The following is a 21,758-nucleotide window of genomic DNA, read 5'->3' as shown; positions in this document are numbered from 1 at the left end:
GGTGTATATGGTATTAAGAACGGGGCTACAAAAAGCCTTGAGGTTGATGTTATAGTCTGAATGCAAAGCATCGAAGCACTGGACATAATAAAATGCACTGAATAAACACTATATTGGGACTCTTAACATACACCATCCAGTTAGTCATTTGATATTTTTATTACCAACAGATTAATTCAATACAAAAGAACCAAAGAAGCTTATGATTGTAAATTACTTTGGTCCGTAAGACTTGAGCAACAGTCTTTCTTTTTTCCTGCTGTATAATGTAAATCACTGCTCTTAATATGACAGTGTTTCAGTTGGATATGGTTTACATAAGAGCAGGTGTGTTTATATTGCACGAGCTAGATGGGCATGAAATATAATGTGAGCTTTATATTATATTTATTTTGTGTTTAATATGTCATGAGAGAAGGCAGCATGTATTGTAGTATCACCTTATTCTTATTTAATGATGTTTTGTTTATTTATTTGTTTATCTGTTTATTTATCTACCTGCATACCTAACAGGTTTTGAAACAGTTACTTACATAAAGTGTAAGAGCTATTTTGCAGTCAAGTTTTTTCAGTCAGATGTTAATTTACCATATTTACACAAAGCTATTAATTTCATAGCTTCACCACTCTTTCTACTTGTTCCTTTTAAAAAATATATATTTTAATCAGTTTAACACCTGGAAATGTCCAGATGTTTTGCAATGTAATATATAAAAGCATTGCATAAAAGAGGAAACCCAATATTGTTTACATAATGTCACAAAAAATATTACATTATTTTTACTATAAAAAACATCTCTGTATTTTAATGCACACACAAATGTCATGCCACCTGCTCTAATGTGTGACTTGTTGGTAACTCTCTAGCTGTCAAGAGTAAAAATCCTTTATTTCTTCTTCAACATTATAACTTTATAGATGTAAGCATTAAATAGTTTTAGAAAGATAGAAAGACAGTTTTGCTTGTCAGCAAATATTTATATATTGAACAGTTAATTCTGATAGAAACTACCTAAACAATAAACTCAAAACGGACATGTAGTAATATACACTATCACTACAATTTATTTTATATATTTAGAATGACTGTATCCAATTATTCTTCCATGTTTATTCTCATATCTGCTCTACATAGGAGGAAGTGTTAATTGTCTATACTTAGTATTGCTTCTCAATTCTCAGTGGATAATTTTGAATTGTTTCATTTAAATATGTCAGTTTTAAAGGATGTTAATAATGCAATTAAAATCACTGCTAAGTAATGTAAACTTGCCAGGGTGTGTGTTTTATATATATCAAACATGCTCCTTTGTTTTATCTTTCAAGGTCCAACTGTGCTGAAAACATCCGCAAGCATATTCTTCACACAGGCAAACATGAGGGAGTGAAAATGTACAACTGCCCCAAGTGCGACTATGGAACCAATGCCCCAATGGATTTCCGCAATCATCTGAAAGAAATCCACCCGGACATTGAGAATCCAGATCTGGCTTACTTACATGCAGGTACATGATCATTTTATTTTATTATTATTATTTTTTTCAATTTGCCAATTAATTTCAGATGTCTGCCTCACATGTTTCTTAAGCAATATTTGTTTTTATTTGTATGTTTACATAGTTATACACAGCAATATACCTCAGTGTGATTTAATTTAGGGTGCCCTGTTTTCCTTCATAAGAAGGCTCATACTTTGGAATGCTGATAAATATAATGTGTGGCTGTGGTGTCTAATGTATTATTATTATTTATGTATTTTGTTACTACTACTATTATTATTATTATTATTATTATTATTATTATTATTATTATTATTATTATTTCAATTATTAGTGTACAATGATTTCTACTGCAGTTTATGAATTAATTTCACCACAGAAAGTCAAAAGCATGAAACCTTTTAGTTTTTTGTCAACATTGACAATAAGTTTATATGTGACATAGTGACGCTTGCTAAAAAGTAGTCATTCATCGTGGCAGATTCCTAAATCATCCACAACTGCACTCTAGAACACAATATGTTGCACAAACAATATTGATATGAAGACAAATGAGGAAACGGAGATGTAAGTAATAATCTGTAAATACATGAATTTAGGTGGGTTTGTGTAATGAAGTTATTGCTTGGAATAATGTTCAAAGTCCCGTAATGTACTGGTATCCATAAACATCGGGTAGTTGCAGTCTTTGAATTGAGCCCCTTTGTAGTCTTACCTATGTCTTCTACCTCCACTTAAAATATGTCCTGCCCAATCACTGAGGCTAACAATTATGTAATAAAATTGTTTACATTTTAATTAGACAAGAACTAGTCACAATTGTGGTAGAAGTAGCAATCTATGTAGTTTAGGTAGGCTTAGCATTATGTATATTGGACAGGACAAAAATACATAAGGAGAAGGGGTAATATTGTTCCTGTCTACATAACAGCTTATGGTAAGATTAAGAAAAGTAAGAAAAAGCAGCTCACTTTCTTTGGTTCTGAGAATTAGAATATCTCTTTATATTGTGAGGCTGTGTTCATTAGGAAATCAAATCCTCTGCCCAGAAGAAGCTCAACCCCAGTGTATGAGTCATGGTTCAGCTGGGACTTTGTTGTTTAGGGATCCTTACTGAGATAGGTGCTATATTAGTGTGAGTAGTAGTAGTAGTAGATGATGTTGTTGTGGTCTTTGATATGACACTCCATTACAAGATGATGTAATACCCATTAAAGTGCTTGTCAGCAGTAATGCACCTGTGATAAGCAGGCTAGCATCTGACTTTTGTACTTTTTGGTTTGGAGAGGATGTAAAATGCTTGCTTGTGGCTCGGGACCAATTGCAGTACTTGGGACAAGACCAAATTCAAATGTTGACCTACCTGAGAATCACAAACTTGTACCCTATCCAATTGTATTCTTAAATAGTATAAAGTAACTTCTGACAATGATTTCAACTACTATTAAGGTTGTATAGGTTGAAATTTGCAATGATTTGGTCTAGGCCTAAGTGTATATTTAAAATGTATCTGTAGTTTCTACTTTTCTTTTGAATTAAATGAAAGCTCTGGATGAGTAATGGTAAACGGTTTTTAAAATCAGGGGCCTTTGTTTTTTAAAGAGGAAATGTCCTTTTTTATGTGTTTGTCCTAATTCAGTTTTAGGAAATAATTGACTAAGAAGAAATGTGCATTAATATTGTTTATTGATTCAACATAATTCGGATACTCTGTAGGTTTCACTTCGATCAGATATCTATTGTGTCAAAGATCTGTGTGTTTTAGAAAACAAATAATGAGAGAGAATCACTGCATTCCAACTCCTCTCATCACTAAGAATCCTAATACAGGTGTGCATATTCACTAATCACCAAATAAGTGGATGCGCAGATGGCAAGGAAACAAATATAAGACAAAACTTACACCTTGTTGAATACAACAATGCCGCAAACATATAAAAGCATTTGTCTCTTTGCAGTCATTCAAAAAGTGCTCAAGTTGATTCAAGTATCGGTGCAAGCATTTCAGTTGCTCCTTATTTATGTCATCAGTGCTGTCCATCTTTCTGATGCATCTTTTCTTTAAGATCTCTATACAAATTTAGCATAAAAATGTTGTTTTCATACCCCTCAATATTTCTATTTTGTATTCTTCTGCTCATGCATTTCAAACAGAAACTTTTAACTTTTTCCTACAGTGATCTGCAGCTCCCATGCCCCTGTATGACAACACACATACAGGATGCACAGGACAGCGTGTTGTGTGCAGCCATTATCTGTAATCATTGCACACAGCGTGGGGCCTGCATTTCTAGCCCAAGTGTAGCTTCACAACTTCTGCCAGGAGAGTTTCACTTATATTAGTCCTTTTAAGTTATGAAAATGTTCAAACATCAAATCAAAGGAGGCAGAACAAGACAAAAAAAGGAGAGGGAAAAAAATTAACAAGGTAGATATTGAATTAACCTGCCTATGATTGTACTCTGTCAGAATAACACTTGGACTCTAAGCGAGAAGCAAATCATTTTTGATGGCTAGCCTTGCAATTTTTTTCTTTGAAAGCTACAGATCAAACAGGCTTACTCTTGTCACAGCTTAAACAGCAGACTTCTCAATAGACCACTAGATTGATTGACAAGCTGACATTCACATCCTTTGCGAAGATTTTTAATTTTCACATTGCGTTTCAAATTAAACTTCCACCTGGGATGAAAGAAATGGCTCTTTATTCTTTGAACAATATAAAAAAGTGAGAAAGAAGTAGCTGGAACCCACAGGTAAATCAAAAGATATTAAATCTTTACATATGAAATATTGCTGATGAGACATTATTGTAATTATTAAATGGTAATGACAATTATCCCCTTGCTCATGCTCCTTTGCAGTGGTGTCTTCAGTAGGGGATTGTGCCAATCAGTAACCAGGACAATTCATATGGTTTGATTTTGTTAAATTATGACTGGAAGACCTTTTTTGTCTGAGTACATAGTAGTGAGTTTAAGGCAACCCAACATTATTAATGAAAAATAGTGAGGTGCTTGGGGCATGTTTGCAGTGAATGTCACTTCTTTATCCTTGTAAATGGTCATTTTTCATTATGCTTCAAAATGTGTTACAAAGAAAAATGCAGGGAAGAAAAATCATGCAATGAACTCCTCTAATAGGTAGCCAAATGTCTTGTTTTCTTTGTTCATACTTTATCTCAGACAACTTTGAACATTTTAGCAGCCTTGCATTTTTTTGTCCTATTTCACTGTGTAATTTATTTTAATGTAATTTAATTTAGAATAGCTTTGATGTATTTTTTTCTCCCCACAGAACTGCCTATAAAGAGACAAATCCAAGTGCATGCACACACATAAGAATGCAGTTGCTTATTTACTATGATCATGTTTTCTTATACCAAGAAGGTGTTTGTGCAACTAAATGAATATGGAAAGATATTTGAGTTGATAAGAATCGTTCATATATCTGCTATAAAGTGTTTTTTCTACTTCTAGCAGAAGTTCAAAAGGGTGTGGAATGCAATGGTATGCATTCTGGGTGAAGCAATATATTAATACTTTGAAATCTGCTCAAAAATAAAAAGGGACACAAAAATAACTCTCATTATATATTACTAACTTTAATTCATTGTATGCAGTTTATGAACAATCTTGATCCCCTGCAAGATTTAATATAAAATCCAATTTTATTTTGTTGTCTTACCAAAATTGCACCAGTGAACCCTTGTTAATCTTGATCGATTTTCAAGTTTGATATTGATTTCCATCTAAAAAAAAATACAATATATCACTGACTGTTTTATAACCTGACACCAATTGATAAAGTATCTGCGCTGGAAGTGTCAGAAGAGGTTAATATTCATAGATTTTTATTGTGCTAAAAACATGGTAGAGTTACTGTCAAAAATGTAAGCTTAGTATTTTTGTAAATGTTTAAAATTGCGGCATCCAAGCTCTTTTTGGTACAGACCAAAAAAAAAAAGTAAGAAAAAAGGAGCAATGACAGATCTTTAATTCAGAAAGTGGTTATGAATTTCTGACCACCTGGGAGCTGAATTTAGCATTCTCAAACTGAAGCCCGAGTGCGATACTTAAAAGCTGCATAACCCCTGGCATTGTAAACGACAGTCACATTTAGCCTTTTCATCCACTTAACTACACGCTATTGATCTGAAGAAGGTGCCTAGGTATTTGATAGCTGGAATTATGAGCAATAAAAGGGTTCACTTCTTCAAACAAAAAAGTATATAATTAGCAGGGGAGGGCCCTAGCTTGACATTCCATTTGGAGCAGGTTGGAATTTAAACACAATGAATAGAACATTAGGGTTATGAGTATATGTAAGCACTGTGCTCGCTGTTTGCCTCCAAGCATGAACTTGTGTTCAGCAGGCAGTTTGTACATAGGGAAATGAGGAGAATTGTACAACCTTTCCATTTATCTCCATCACTGTGTGCTTGTCACAGGGGCACACAGGCAGTAACTAATGCAGCAGCTTGCATAGCATAGTTGACGATAAAGCACTCTCACTATCCTGCTTTATTTAGGCTAGACCACTAAATACTGAATCCGAAAGAGTATGATATTTTCTTAATTAATTACTTTTTGTATTACTTTTCAAAGGTGACAATGTCATTCATAGTATAAATGCTTATTTTTGTAGTAGTTTAGTTTTTAAGCCTGTTTAACGATAGGTTGCGAATGCAACCCTGGTTATCTGAAAAAGGAAGCACTGCCCAAGGGGTAGGGGTTTATGCGCACTTCCGTAGGAACCCGATCGAAACGTCACTCTATCAAAGCTGCCATTGGCCCCTGTGCTTGTCACTCAGAACAGGTCCCTTCCCACTTCCTGTTCTAAAAACTTGACGTCAGCGCAGGTTCGTCCTCTTTTGCCGGGAGTTAGGACTCCCGTGCGACCTTGCAACCCCTGGTTCTGTGTTGTCCTACCTGACTGATATTGTCTGGGATTAAATCAAAACGTTGACGCACCCGCTAATAGAAAACTACAGAACTGTTCTCAGTTGCGGCTGCATTTTCAGTAAGATGACACTTTCTTCTAATCATAAATGTAACCGCTATGATGTACAGGTTTGTAGTTTGCTATTAGCGGTGAGTCAAATTTTTTATTTAATCCAGCCCATTGTTACTCGGAATGACATACTGTGAGATTTCATATTGGATGAATCTCAGCAACAAACATGTACTTAAAAAATCTTTCTGTATTTAACCGAGAAAGAGAGTCACTAAATGTATCTTTTAAAAAAAAATTAACAGTAAATAATCAGAACTGAGCAGTCACTTTGATGTAATACAATTCCACTCAAGGCATAGGCTATTTGATAATACCATAGCAGTAAAACATTTTTGAAACCCTTTTGAAAACTTAATCATTTTCAGCACATTAACTATTTTTTAGGTTATACAGGAAACATGTAAACATATGCCATTAAATAAAAATGGCAACAACAATGTTATAACTCATTTATGACATGAAGTCAGTTCAATTAAATTCATTAACATTTCAACAGATTAAAAAGTATATTGAACGTTTTGATATCATAACATTTTAAATATATAGGAATTATGCTATTTTTGAACTTGGATTTATATATTCTCTTAACACTTGCAAATGGCTTCATGGCATGAACATAAATTAAAACAAAACAATAATGACCATGTTGCCATGTCATTTGTTATTTAAGGACATCCACACAGTCAAAATTTGCATTAATACTACAGAAATAATGTTTTAAATATGTTATTGTGTTGTTAAAACAACATGACAATGTAAATATGACGCCTACATCCTTAAAAATACTCCTAAAAACAATAACAGTATAAGCAAGTCACTCCAGATAACAAGTGACATTGTTGGATAACAGAAAGTGATCGTTTTCCGGTATGACAAAACACAAGTTTTAACTTATGGATCAGGCAATTACTTAACCATTTATATAAATGTATTACTTTGACCTACAGCTATTCAATGTCATCTTTCACATTAAATATACATTTAAAAAAATATATAAATGGTTTTTAAGTGTTGTCGAGTATGACACAGAATTTTGTACCCCAGTGCACCAGTGATCGAAAGATGAGACTAAGACCCCGTTCACACTTATTAGGTCGGCCCTAGGCCGCCTAAAATTTAGTTCAGCTTTTTCCCCAGACACCCCGTTCACATATGTGGTTTTAGGAGGCCTAAGTGCGTTCACATATGCTGGCGAAAAGGCGGCCTAAACTAAATGCATGCCGGGAAGTAAACAAATCTGCTCAAACAAACTAGTGACGCATGACATTAGGTCTGCTTACAGGTGTATGCAATGTATTTATAATCACAATTTATTAATATTGATGTAAATATATAGGCTATTGATCGGTTCTATATTTTCTTTGAAAGTAATCTTAATCCTTTGCAGCCAAAGCTTTCTAAAATAATTACAAATGTGCTGGTTCAATGGGGAATCGAATTTATATATTTCCCTTTTCAAATGTCTATCTTCGGTTCTGCAAGTCTAAAAGTGCTGTTATACAATCCACCCGAAAGCGAAGCACCTTTATTAGGACATCCACATTAAATCACAAAAAATCATGTATGCAATCGTATGCATCGAAAGCAGCCTCTGTGATGCATCTATAGTTATATCCTGAGACAGCAGCGCTGCACATTTTTTAACTGTTTTAACTTTATCTTCCATCCACATTGTAAACAGCGCTTTAATTTCTGCATCGTCCCAGTTGTTACCTCCAACGCCGGCATTTGTGATTGTACTGCTCAGCTCAATATAACTGCATTTCGGTTTGGATAGTAAACAGCTGGTCTCGTTTTAAAATGCATTGATTTGAATGGAAACCTGCTTCGGTTAAATTTATATAGTTTTAATGCAAAGTTCGGATAAGTTACCTGGTCACGTGTAAAATGCATGCTGTTAAATTCCAGAATTCAATCATACTTAGTACAAGAAAAAAACAATAGCAAGTTTACCAGCTACACACTTTTATTTTAATTGACTAATTTGAACTGTTTACATCATTATAACTCATTACTTAGCCTAGACTTTTTTAATATATATAAAGATGTGAGCTAGCGAAATGTATCAGTACATTTAAGGCTATAGATTGATATGATATTCAAACAATACAGAGACAATACTGTGTGTCCTGCAGCGCTGTAGCTGTTTCGGTGCCCGTGTTTATTCTGTAGGACGAAGCGGCGTATCTGGGGGCGGGGCTTGAGTTGCGTCACACGCTGATGCTTTCCACCCGGCCCAGGGCCCGTCGCGTTCACATTCACATTTTGCCCGGCATTAGGCTGCCTCAAAAGATTTAGGCCGGGTCAAAAAGCGGGACTAAATATCAAGTGTGAACGGGGTCTTACTAATCTTTTTGCACAGCCAGGGGGTCCTTCATAATCATCTGAACGATGTAATGTCCTGTCACATGGCTAGCAAAATGCATTCTGATGTAAAAATACTCCTGATTGTCTGTTGTCCAGAATGACATTGGAAGAAATCCCAATATGGGGACAAAAGTTTTTTTCATGTAAAAATGAAATTAAATTAAGAGTCTTTGCAATATTTTTATACATTAATGCAAGCACTCATACAATTATGTCCAACTGTTAGATCTAAGGTTTTATAGTTTTTTTATGAGTTTTTGTAACATTTTAGAATTTAAATTTTAGGTGTGGACAGTTATCCAATATGACATTTTGGATGATTGGATATTAATAGCTCCTAAAATTTTAAATACTCATGAAAAATACTCTTATCAGTGAATAAAGATAGGAGTGTTGAGACATATTATTCAGTTTTAATAACAAATAAAAATACATGTAATATTTGTAATATGCTTGGGACATTAAAATGCATGCATCACGTCATTGACCCTCATGCACTCTTTGAATTCCATGGGAGCATTGGCCGCTTGCTCCACTAGCCCAGCTAGGAGTGAGGCCACACCAGCTCTACAATGTCATACAAATGAACTATATACCACGGGGCGCAGGAATCAACTCATGCGCCACCCGCGGAACATAGAAGCAGTTGACGCCTGCCGATTAGACCAGCTAACGCAGGGCAACATTAGCTGTACTGTGCTGACAATTAACTATATACAGAGCGGAACACAAGAGCCTGCTCAAGTGCTTACCGCTGAGGACAGCAGCGGCGGTCTATTGCTCTATGGCACACAGCCAGAGCGGGCCACAGACCTGCTGACCAAGGAACTATGTACACAGCTTGGCAGGGAGAATTTCCATCAGCTGGGAACAGCAACAGTGAGCTCCAGTCTACACAAGCTAGAACGGAGTCACAGTCCTGCTGTTTACACGATATATATGTATATATAGCAGAGTACAAGCCAGATGCCTGCACCACCGCAACACAATGAATGAACTATATACAGGGCGGCCTCATAAGGCAACGTATCTGGAGGCTGCATGATAGACCCCGGGACGCATTGACAGGCTGTCAGCAAGTCCAGGTGCAGCTCACGTGGGTGCTCGACTGGAAGGCATAGTCCTGTGGAAGGGAAGACACGGTTCAATAGCTCCATCAGGATGCTCTTAACAGGGGGAGACTGGCAGAGGAAATCAGGAGCCAAAGCCCGTGGGCTACAGGGGCTCGACTGTAGTCAACACTGGATTCCCAATGGAAGGGACCGGTCCTGTCACATCCAACCTGTAGAACCCAGTCCCAGTGGGGTCCCAGTGGACTCGTAGGCCATGGTAATAGTGTCCACAATCCAATATAAGAGGCACTGCTTTAAAAGCACCTGGCCCCGTGTTCATGCTCCATAAGACATAAACAGATGGCCGAATGTCCTTATTGTGTTCCAAATAGCACCTGAGGACCCGCACAGGACAGAGCAGGTGAAGCCGACTCTCTTGCTCCGAAGAGAAGGTGATTACCAGCAGTCCAGCACTACATCAAGGCGCCATGCGGGCAGAAGGGGAGGCCGTAGCCGTTGAGCTCCCTTCAGAAACTGCGGACATGACATGCAGAGATGGCTGCCAGATACACTTTGAGTGTGGATGGGGACTTGCCCTGGTCCAACAGCTCTTGTGGCAAATTGGTCCCAGTGGCACACCAAGGGGGAAAATTTGTAAGGGCACCTTCCAGAACGCCAGAGTGACTGTGACTCAGCGTGCTTGATCATGGCGAGGAGGCATCTGTAAAGACCCGAACCACCGCTTCAGCGTCCTCAATCGGAAGAGGCCGAGGGGGAGGGTCTGTGATGCAGCTGCTAGGAGGCCCAGCAGCCTCTGGCAAGGGCACACCCTGACGCGAGCTCTCAGTGAGAAGAGGGAGAGACACGTGTATGGAGGCAACTCTCGCTGGCGCCAATACATAATTGAAGACATGGAGCCCCTTGCCATGCAACGGGGCTAACACGACATCCATGCACTTGGATAAAGTGCATGGGGCTAGTGACAGGCCAAAGGGGAGAACAGCAAACTCAAATGCTCGACCCTCGAAGAGGAAGCGGAGAAACTTCATGTATACCTGCGCAATAGGCATGTGAATGTAAGTGACTTTCAGATCAACAGTAATTAACCAGTTGCCAGGCCTGAGGCGGCGGTTCAGGTTTCTCCAATCCAAGATGGGACGGAAACTGTCATTTTCTTTGTGTACTAGGAAGTGTGGGGCTTAGAATCCCCCATGCTGCCCCAGTGTGGGCGCTTCACAAATTGCTCGCTTCTCCAGGAGAGTGGCGATTATGACCCAAAGTGCCACACACTGCAATGGGTCCCTCACTCACGTCCACACCACGCCTCAAAAGAGGGGTGGACGGCCCTGAAACTACAGAGAGAAGCCAACTGTTGCTAGGAGGTGTACGAGTGGGCCAGAGACTGCTGGAATGTCACAGGGCCGAAGCACAGGAGGGGAAGGGGGCAGAGATCTGCCAGCCGTCCTCCTGACACATGCCATGCCGCACTGCCTGAGGGCCAGGATGTAAGACCTGGTGCTGGGCTGCTGTGGGGGGCGCCTGCCTGCCGGTTCAAAGATCGACAGGGGTGCGGGACTGCTGCCTGGGCTGCTGCCTGGGAGCCAAGGTCGAGAGACGTCAAGCTCCTGAAGACTGCCTGTGGGGCTGGGCCGAGGGTGTAACAGGGTAGACCCTGGCTAGCTGCAGGGACTGTTCCCTCTCCTGGGGAGCGTGCATCAGCATCTCATAGGGGGCTTTGGCGGGGGCCTTTGTCGGACAGTCCCAGTTGGCTCTCGGGTTGTCCAGGAGGTCCTACAGCAGTGGGATGGCCCTTGTGGGCTGCTGCGGCCGGTGCTCCCTCTCAAACATGGAGTGTGGTGGGGTGGAGTGAGAGGGCCAGGGGATCTACAAGCAGTACACGGCCCGATCACCGCCCAAAACTCCCGGTACTGACTTACAGGAGCAAGGGGAGTATTGTTGCTCAATGGAGTGGGGTGGCGAGGACGGTTCCCCCTCCTTGAGCTCCGCCTCCAACTTCAAGCCCGCGTGTGGGCTGAGTAATAGGCGGTCCTCCTCCCAGATTACCTGTCTCCTGCCCTGTCTGCTACCTGGTGCCGGTCAGTGTTTGCACCAGGAGGCACACAACAGCTGAAACGCTGCCGCGACAAGTGGAACGGCAATGTTTATGGTCACAGGGGCACTGCAACACCAACCAGAAGTTGTTGCCAGACAGAACACTGTATATTCCAAGCACCAGGCGCAGGATACAAGTGCTGCGTTTTCGGGGACACCGGGTGATGCGGGGTCTGGGGTCTGGGGGGCCGAGGGTAGTAGCCACCAGCTGATGCGGGGCCTAGAACCAAGGCCGCTCCGAGGCCGAAGCTCCGGTGCGCGGATGGACAGGATCGAAATGAGCTATAAATATAACTAATAAGACACACAATTGCGAAACGGTGGTGAACAACACTTTTAGTGAGGCCAGCCAGCCGAAATACGCAGTTTTTAAGGTCTAATGCAACACACAGACACGGAAAGCTCTCAGGTCCAGCGAAACGGCAAAAGAGGATGAACCTCCGCTGACGTCACGTTTAATAGAACAGCAAGTGGGAAGGGACCTGTTCTGAGTGACGAGCGCAGGTGCTAATGCCAGCTTTGATAGAGTGACGTTTTCAATCAGGTTCATACAGAAGTGCGCAGAAACCCCTCCGCCTTGGGCAGTGCTTCCGACTTGAAAGATAACCTATTTAGTCGCTTGCAGACATATAAACTGGAGTTTTCAGTGAATCGTAAAGTTATAAAATTTTTGACCTATGACACCTTGTTATAAGAGTGATAATGTTTCTGGTTATATATAGGAATACAAAAGGTATTGGGACAATAAACCAAAAAGCAAAATAACACAATATATTGTGTACACAATATATTATTATTATTATTATTATTATTATTATTATTATTATTATTTTATTTCTTGGCAGATGCCCTTATCCAGGGTGACTTACAACATAAGTGCAATACAAAGTACAAGAATACAGTTAAGTACAAGGCATCAAACATTACAAAATCAAATTTACATTATACCAAGCAATTCAAAGTATAATACATTTTACAACTTCAAATATAATAGAGTATAGTTCACCTTTGACCTCAGTGACAGTGCCATTTGATAGATGGCCAAAGGAATACTGAGGTTCCTGCACTTTCTTCCTTATCTACCGACTGGTGTATAAGTTCATCCCAGGACTGTTCTGTTGTATTGAGGTCAGGATTCTACTCTCCCTGAAGCACTATGTGGCTTTGTGACAAACCCTCAGTATGAAATACAATCAATGACAGTAGTGCATTGATCTACAAAATATCACAATGCATACAGTCAGTGATGGTATCCTACATCAAAAGGAACCTCAACATAGCATTTTACATAGCAATTAATTTCTGCCAAAGGGAAGTTTGTCATAATTCTTTTAGAAAGATACAATAGTATATTTCTACCTTTACACAACCATTTGCAGCTGAACAACATTTTTATTTTGCTTTATAATTATTCCATTTTAACTATAATTTACAGTCTAATAACTTAATAATGGGTAATACAAAAACTCCTGAGTCTGAAGGTTTTATTGTAATTAGTTTATTATAACTAATGTAGATTAGAAGCAGGAAGAAAGAAAGGCTTGAAACCTGAAATACAGTTCAAAATAAACTCAAGCAAACAGGAACACAACACAAATTCCTCCACAACAGGAATTTCCCATCCTACTTTTTTCTTGAACGATAGAACTTCCAGTCACCACACACATACACTTGTTAAACTAATCCAGATGACTGGAGAAATTGTTAATTCCCTTATGAGTTGTGCATTTTGCGTGCTGAGTAAACGACTCAGGTAGCCAGGGGCGTAGGTTTCGTTTCAGTATTGGGGGGGCATGCACTTTGAGTCCACCTGAGAGGGTGGGGGGAGCGGAGGACTCAAAGTCCAATGGGGTGAGGGGGGGTTGACGTGTCTATATTCTTGTCAAGTGGGAGTGGAGGGGTGGGGGGTTGTGCACTGTCAGTATGTCCCCTACACCTTTGGAGCCAGCATACATTATCATGGGGAACAATTTTACATTCTCTCAACACTGGGGAACCTGTCCTCACCTAAACCTATGTCTAAGCAGGGCTGTGGCTGCATGTCTACTAATGTGTTTAACCTGTTTAACCTTAGAGGATAGCAGAGAGCTCACACAAACCATTCTGAAAAACCTTGGGAAATATATATCCATATAGTACATTGTTATAAACTACATCAGTATGGTTTTGACACACTCATGTGAAATGAATGTTTTCAGCATTGATGCAACAATCAGCTACACACTGACAATATGTATTTTAGGACAATATTCATTGCATTATTGTACAGAAAATGATGAATACTGAATACTGTGTTGGAACAGAGGGAGTTAGAGATGTAGCTTGGAATAGCTATCTTTCTGCATATTGTATGAATTAAATTGTTTTCAAAAAGTATTCATTTATATGATACATAGAATATTGCATAATGAATGTTGCACCATGGCATGTATGGAGTGAAGTTGTATATTGTTAGGTACTTAGAATTTGTTTAAATTATGTATTTAAATGTGGCAGATGTTGACTGATTTATGCATCTGAAATGGCTACATCTGTTTTTGCCCTACACATTTCCCTTTACGCTTCTTCAGCTTTAAGTTTCTAAAGTTTGTAAGTTGACTTTATCCTGTAAAGCAAAACTGAATCACTGATCAAGTAGGGAAAGAAATAACATACACACACAATAAAAAAAAAAAAACTCTGTTTGATCTGGCCCAGTTTATATCATATACTGACTTCAGATTTGTAGGTAACTGTTGCATATATAACATGAAAGCACAGGTGAGTCAAAGCACAGACCTTGATTGATGTTGATTTAGCAATCATGAGCTCTTTGGTCTGAAAAGAAAGGTGTATGAAAAACCCATATGATGCATGCTGCAGTGCAGAACACTTCTGCTTTTTCTAAGAGCCAGTATCGTCCTCAATGTATTCTGTGTGTAACCCCGTTACACCTTTCGTTCAGATTGCTTCACAGGAGATAGATCACAAGCCAAAGGCATGAGGGCAGTACACAAACACTACACTTTGCCCTTGAGACTGGCTGCCCTGAAGAGAAGGAAGCCTTTCTCTTGAAAAGGAAATTTTGATATGCTTAAGGACCTGCAAACCTAAATTATGAACACTATTGACTTAAGAGAAAAACTAATTTGTGTTTGCTGTTGTGTATTTTTTACACTGTTGAATGCTTTTAGTTTCTGTCTTTGCTTTTTTTTTGTTGTTGTTGTTGTTGTTGTTGTTTTCGGGTGATTGATCATGGTGCTTATCTTCTTGTGCATAAAGAAGATGTTGTAGGTCCTTGGTATTTGGAAATGTTACACACTTCACTGGATTGTGTGGATTTGCTGTAGAATATAGATTGCATTTGCAGAGCAGCTGTTAAGTGAGAAAAATTAGAAAGATGAATTAGAAGATAATCCATCCAATTTGAAATGCCTTCCCACAGTGTGGTGTTAAAGCACCTTCAGCAGTACAAAGGCATAATCCAGAAGCAGTGTTTGGGTACATTAGACTGCCGATTTGTGAATTACCAACACAGTGATGGAAAAATGCATGCTGCAAGAAAGTGTGAAATTATCGCTACACATACATTTATTAGAGAAAACATTTATTTTCTTCCCATTTCTATGTGTAATTGCTGATCTTTGGGGCATAACAACCTTATGTTTCATACATTTATTTAAATAATCCTCTACATGCCACAACGTATGGCATTATTGCCATGATGTAACACATTGTTTGCTCAGCTCTCACTGTGCACTAATATGGTTTCTGTTAATACGCAAGATTTATGGTATTGATTTAAGTTCCTAGAAGTACAACAGATACTATTCAACCCTTTTTTGTAGTAGTTGTTGTTGTTATGATTAAAATATAGGAGATTTGTCCTGCAGGCAATTGTATTTTATTATTTCTTTTATCATGTTTTTTAACAGCTTGTCCCCTGTGACCCATATTTTGAAACTTTTCAAACTCCACCTTTTTTATTTAAATTGTTGTAATATTATTTTTATATTATTTTTTATATATTGCATTATGTTTTCTTGTTTTTAGACAAGCAAATAATGGATTGTAGTAGAGGTCATATGCTAGAAAGAGGTTTGTTTTGTTGAAGGGCACTGTGGATGCCAGTACTTATTTTTTGATATTTTGGATGTCAGTGAACTGCCAGCATTGATGGAATTATTTCATGAGGGCCCATCAATCTACCAGCATGATAACACACTGTTTCATAAAGCTGGGAGTGTAGCATTGTGGTTCAAGTTGAATAATGCCAAATACATCACATGCCTTCAATACCATATAATACTTCTGGAATTAAATGTAATACCAAATCCAGAATACACCAACATATCCTGCTGTACTAGGAACTGAGTTATGGGGGATGACTCTCTCAAAAGGTAGTGAAAAGTGTCCATTCTAGGATTTCAAGCAGTTATTAAGCTGAAGGTGGACCTATACTCTGATAAACTAAACATGAAAGCATAGACATTGTTTTTTTTTTGTTAGTTTCTTGTCCATGCCCCAAGAGTTCTGGTAATATACTGTAAATCCTGCTCTCATGTAATTAAAATATTTTTGGGGGAAATGTGTAGAAGAGTGTATGGTCCAACCTTAGTTCTGCTGCCTTGCATTGGGCTTTCTTTACAGAGGTTTGGCCCTGGCAGGTTCAGTATGCCAGTGTTACCTGTAATTCAATACAGCAGCACCCTGTTTACAAAATCCAGATTTCCTTTGCTGTCAGTTAGAGCAATCAGCACAAAGAGCAGGAGCCTTTCGGAACTAAATAAACAATGAAGAAAACGTTCAGGGCTGCCGGTAACCCTTCACAGGTAATTTAACAGCCTTTGACTACAAGACATCAGTTATTGTAGATGTCTGCCGAGTATGAAATCTGACATTCTGTCTTCTGTGTTCTGCCAATAGCTGTGTGTACAGGCTTTCTCTCTTTCACTGTGGTTCATGCAAGCTCCCACAGTGCATTGTGCACTAAAGGGTTGAACCTAAGTAGGCTTTTATTATGACAGACGTCCACACCTACATGCTGTCAAACAAAGCATTTTGAAGCTTGGATGATGTGCAATACCGAAGTATTGATACGATAAATGAATACAAAGTTGAGGGAATGCTAAAGCAAACAAATTGTTGAGTTTCCAATCTAAGTCTCAAAGTTGTTAATCTTCACAGATTGTATCATGTTGATGTGGATTGCACCATTTCACTGTAAAAGTGGCTCTGTTTATCCATATTATTCCAATGCAATTGTACAGCATTATTAACTCCCCATCTTACGTGCATTCATGGGTATTTTTCTCCTCTTTCATCTCTAAAATTATGTTTTATCCATTCAACTGTATTAATACTTATAATGGTGAATAAGGGTTACATAAACAGAAAGGAAAAATTCAGCAATGATGTACTTTTATACAGTAGTCAGATGTCTTTCATCTAATAATGTATTTATCTCTCGCTTGTTATAGTATGAATCTTCAACTGTACAGTATTTTCTATTTTGCATAAGAGTTATTCCTATGCCTTGTTTTGCACAGGTTTGAATCAGTTCAGCTTGTTTTTGTGTTTATTTTCTCAGTTTCAACCCAGTTTCATTCATCCTTGTAAATGGATTAGTTCCATTTGATTCCCAAGTCCTAATTCCCAATATCTACATTAAAATAAACATACATTTAACAGAGTTATTAGTTACCCAGATCTGACAACTAAAGCTCAGTTTCATTAATTGAATACCAACCCACTTTCATACTTTTAGAGAAATAAACAGTTTTGACAGTCAAATCACCATTATTTGACAGCACTGCAGAAGAAAAGTAAAGAAAAAAAAGCACCAAAAATTCTGGTACAGTGTGTCCAAGTAGTAACTCTTAAAATACTTAAACATAGTGCAGAGCTTCATAAAAATCCTATAGCTGCTCTGAAAGTAGATGACAATCTAAATCATTTTTTTGAAACAGTTAAATAGGTGGTTAAAAGTTGTTAAGTTACATGACCAAAGTGCATTTACTTGGCAGCTAACACACACCTCGGAACCCTTCCAACATCTGCTTACTAAAATAAGGCTCCCCTTTGCCTGATGTTCCTCTGCCAAAAAATGTCAAACTATTCCTACTTGTTGTGACACATTTGTCCAGTGTGTTAGGACTAGCTGAGCTGACTATAGCTAAAGCAGCAGGTGCTAAACCAAGTTGCCTGAATGTATTCATTTTCGGGATTTACTTCCACTCATCTCACCACCTCACTCTTTAGTGGACCATGCCATTCTGGAAGCATTGACAGAGCTGAGTTTAAGGTACCAGGCTTCCCCTGTACAACGCTACCCACCCACCTGGGACTTCAACACCCATGGTGCAGGCATTTATCCACATTCTGTCTTTATGAAGTGCAAAACAGCAATTAATATACCCAAGGTTTCCGAGCCTGCTTGGCAGAGGTTTCTTTTGGGAAATACATGCTTAAAAAAAGGTCCTTTTAGTCCTTTTATGATTTTCAGATTGACATTAGCATTAGTCTGTAACAAAACAGCAACACATCATGAAAATTCATTTTTTTTTTAATTGTTCTTGGAAAAACCAGAACCTAAGAATACTGAGGTCTTTTATTTGCTTTTCCAAGTCATCTTTTAGTTCAAAACCCCTCTGTTGCTGAAATCATTAAGACCAGTTTTTGATGCTCTTCTCTCTTAAAAACAAATCATTTGCTTCCAGTGACTATAATAGTGCTTCCTTCAGAGATTTAACAGATGGAATAGAAGATAATGTATTTCAGTTATATTTTCATTTATTTCTGACATTTACAAATACACATTTCTGCACCCACCATGTGGCACTTTTTTTGTTGTTGGCTATAGCAGTAGTTTTAGTTTGATTAAACAATATTCTCCTCTGTCATTTTCAACATTTTCAAGCAATCAGTTTATTGAATTCAAGTGTGTGTATTTTTAACAAGTATGAAGTTATTACTTTAACTAACTCAATGTACACTGTGGTGTTGCTGTAATTATCTAAAGGTCAGTAACAAAATACAAGTATGCTTGTGTATGTGTATATATAACGATATCCATTTTAATGTAATTTTTTGGATATGACAGGTTTTGTATTGTTATTTGGCTAATAGTAATGTATTTCCTCATCTATGGTTTTATTTTACAGCTCAGTATAGGGCTCATATTGCACATCAAGCTGAATATTTTACTGCACAACCTGTTCAGGTGGAAACTAGTCACAGATTTGATGTACATTTCTTGTAGTACAATGGCTCACATTGTAAAGGGATATTCACACCACAGTGCTTTCTTGTTTAATTATTTAACCCCAAAGTGAAACATACAGAATGGATTATTACCTTTCACACTTGAGGTTAAATGCTACTGAATTTAAATGATGTTGTTTGCTGTGGAGAAAAACATAGAAAGATATGTGATATTTGAATGAAACACCCTGTCCATTTTTTGCATTACATTGTAGTGATAGGGCAGTAGCCAATAGACCAGTAACTAGGCACCCTATGATTACTATCTGTAATAAACAGAATAATTGGGAGATGGAGACTAAACAGATTTATATCTATAGCCTGGTTTCACAGACCTTGATTAGCACTAGTCTAGGACTACTCTACCTAAAATAACCTTGGGGAGTCCATGGCTAGTGCTAACGTGGGTCTGTGAAACCAGCCCTAAATCTTCTACACGATAGATTATATAGACTCATAGAGCTCCCTTTCAATGTTTTGATGCAACAGCATTTGGCTTTAAAATTAAATTACATTTAAACACAAACACAGTGAAAGATCTAGTAGGCAGAATAAAGAAATTCAACTTTATAGTTGCCTTTCACACCTGAACATGTTTTACATCCTTCTCATCCCAGCTGTAAAAGAAATGTGAAATGAGGTTAAAGTTGGATCAAACTCGTGTTCATTACATATACCTGGAACTTCAGTTAACTGATGAACTATTGAATTATTACCAGATACAAAACAGAAAAAAGTGTTTTCTCAATAACAAATGAGTGATCATATGTAGCACATCAGAATAGCAGTTATTAACTGCAGCCAGTACTGTTAAAATCTGAAGCTGTTTCTAATAAGTGCTTGTTTTATGTGAAAATTGTGTTAGTGAGCATACCTTTACATGGAAGTGTTGTTGCTTATTAGCCAAACCATCTGTGGAGTACAACTGGAAGACTGTATGACTCACAAGGGGCATTCTTGATAAAGATTATACATTTATGTATTCCTCAGATTAACTGCTTGCACACAGCATCTGCATTTACAATGTAAGTTTGTATCTGCTATATTTGTATTAAAGACTGGTAGCAAGTAAATGAATTTAAATAAATAGTCTCATTTTGAAAGTCTTTTTTCATAAAGTGGCACAATTGCATTTAAAATAATTGTATTTACAGAAAATACTATGGAAAAGTAGGAACATAATTTGGTTTTAACCAGATTTGAAGTTTCATGTAAGTTGTCTGCAGATTAATAATAATAATAATAATAATAATAATAATAATAATAATAATAATAATAATAATAATATTTGAGAATGCAGTGTAAACTAATAGATTTATGAATTCAAAATTATTAGATCTTTCCACCAAATTCCATAAAAAGACAGATGACCCATTTCATGTCAGCTGGAATCTTCCAGGAGAAATAAATAAATAATAAATAAATAAATAAAGTTTGGACTCAAAGCTAGTGGTTAACACCCCTTCTCCAACACACCTGCATGTTGGGACTTGATTATTGCAACTAGTGTGGTGTTAATTGGAAATATCCCCAGAGTGAAAAAAGCTAGAGATCTCTTTTCTTGTTTTGTAAGATCCTTATCAATTGGAATGCTATTTTTAAATTGTTAAAATCATATTTTGAGTTTTTTTTTTCACAGGTTTGCCTGTTATTTTTATTATTTTAAAGAGGGAGAGCAATGTTTGTTTAAACATTTTTCATAAACATGCTGCACACGTAGAATTGCTTTAGATATTACATTTCAGATCAAACAATTCAGAGGCATATGCCTCAGGGAATTCAAAAGCACCAAGCAAATGTTTAGCTTAAAATGGAGGATATTCAGACGGAGATAGTGAATTTCTAACTTATCCAGTAAATTGAGGCAGACCACACAACTCATGAGGGCTGCATAATGACTTGCTCCAACGAGCACGATAACTTGAGGGATTCTCTATTGCCCATTGCATGTTATATTTATCACACCAGTTTTATGATGTGCAAAGCATGATTGAAGTTTTTTTCTTTTTTTCTTTTGCAATTTTGATCAATTTGCATTTAGGGAATAATAACTATTATTAAAGATGAAGATTATGTCACAAAGATTTCTATACAAATATATACATATATAAATATGTATGTATAATTATTATTCACTAAATATTCAAGAGACAAATTTCATAAATGTTACTTCCTTAAATAAATTCAGGAGCACTGATTGAAAAATAGGTAACTGGGCTCGCATTATACATTATTCCCACTTATTTTGTTTAAAGATCACTGCTTTCCTAGGTGACTCAGAAATGAAAGCTGATTTGTTTTAATACTGACATCAACCTAGCTACGGGGAGATCTATGATACAAACAAAAAAGGGCTGATGTGCATTTTTCATGGTTAATGAACTATGCAAATTGAAAAGAGCCTGATAGGGCGTTAACAGCATATGTTCAATACATTGAAGTGCTAGAGATGTCTTGGACAATTGTTTAA

General features: G+C 37.6%; 1 protein-coding gene across 1 annotated transcript in view; it reads left to right on the top strand.

Annotated features, from left to right (window-relative positions):
* The window catches only part of znf407 (zinc finger protein 407), a 259,450-nt gene that overhangs the window by 174,657 nt on the left and 63,035 nt on the right, over window positions 1-21,758 (top strand). The window contains exon 8 of the mRNA XM_066716068.1: window positions 1,327-1,505. Within this exon, the coding sequence (XP_066572165.1) occupies window positions 1,327-1,505 (179 nt within the window). The remainder of the gene's footprint in view (window positions 1-1,326; window positions 1,506-21,758) is intronic.

The sequence above is a fragment of the Amia ocellicauda genome, chromosome 10, assembly GCF_036373705.1.
Source record: "Amia ocellicauda isolate fAmiCal2 chromosome 10, fAmiCal2.hap1, whole genome shotgun sequence".
Lineage (NCBI taxonomy): Eukaryota > Metazoa > Chordata > Actinopteri > Amiiformes > Amiidae > Amia > Amia ocellicauda.
The sequence above is the reverse complement of the archived record's forward strand: the minus strand, read 5'-3'. Positions and strand labels throughout refer to the sequence as shown.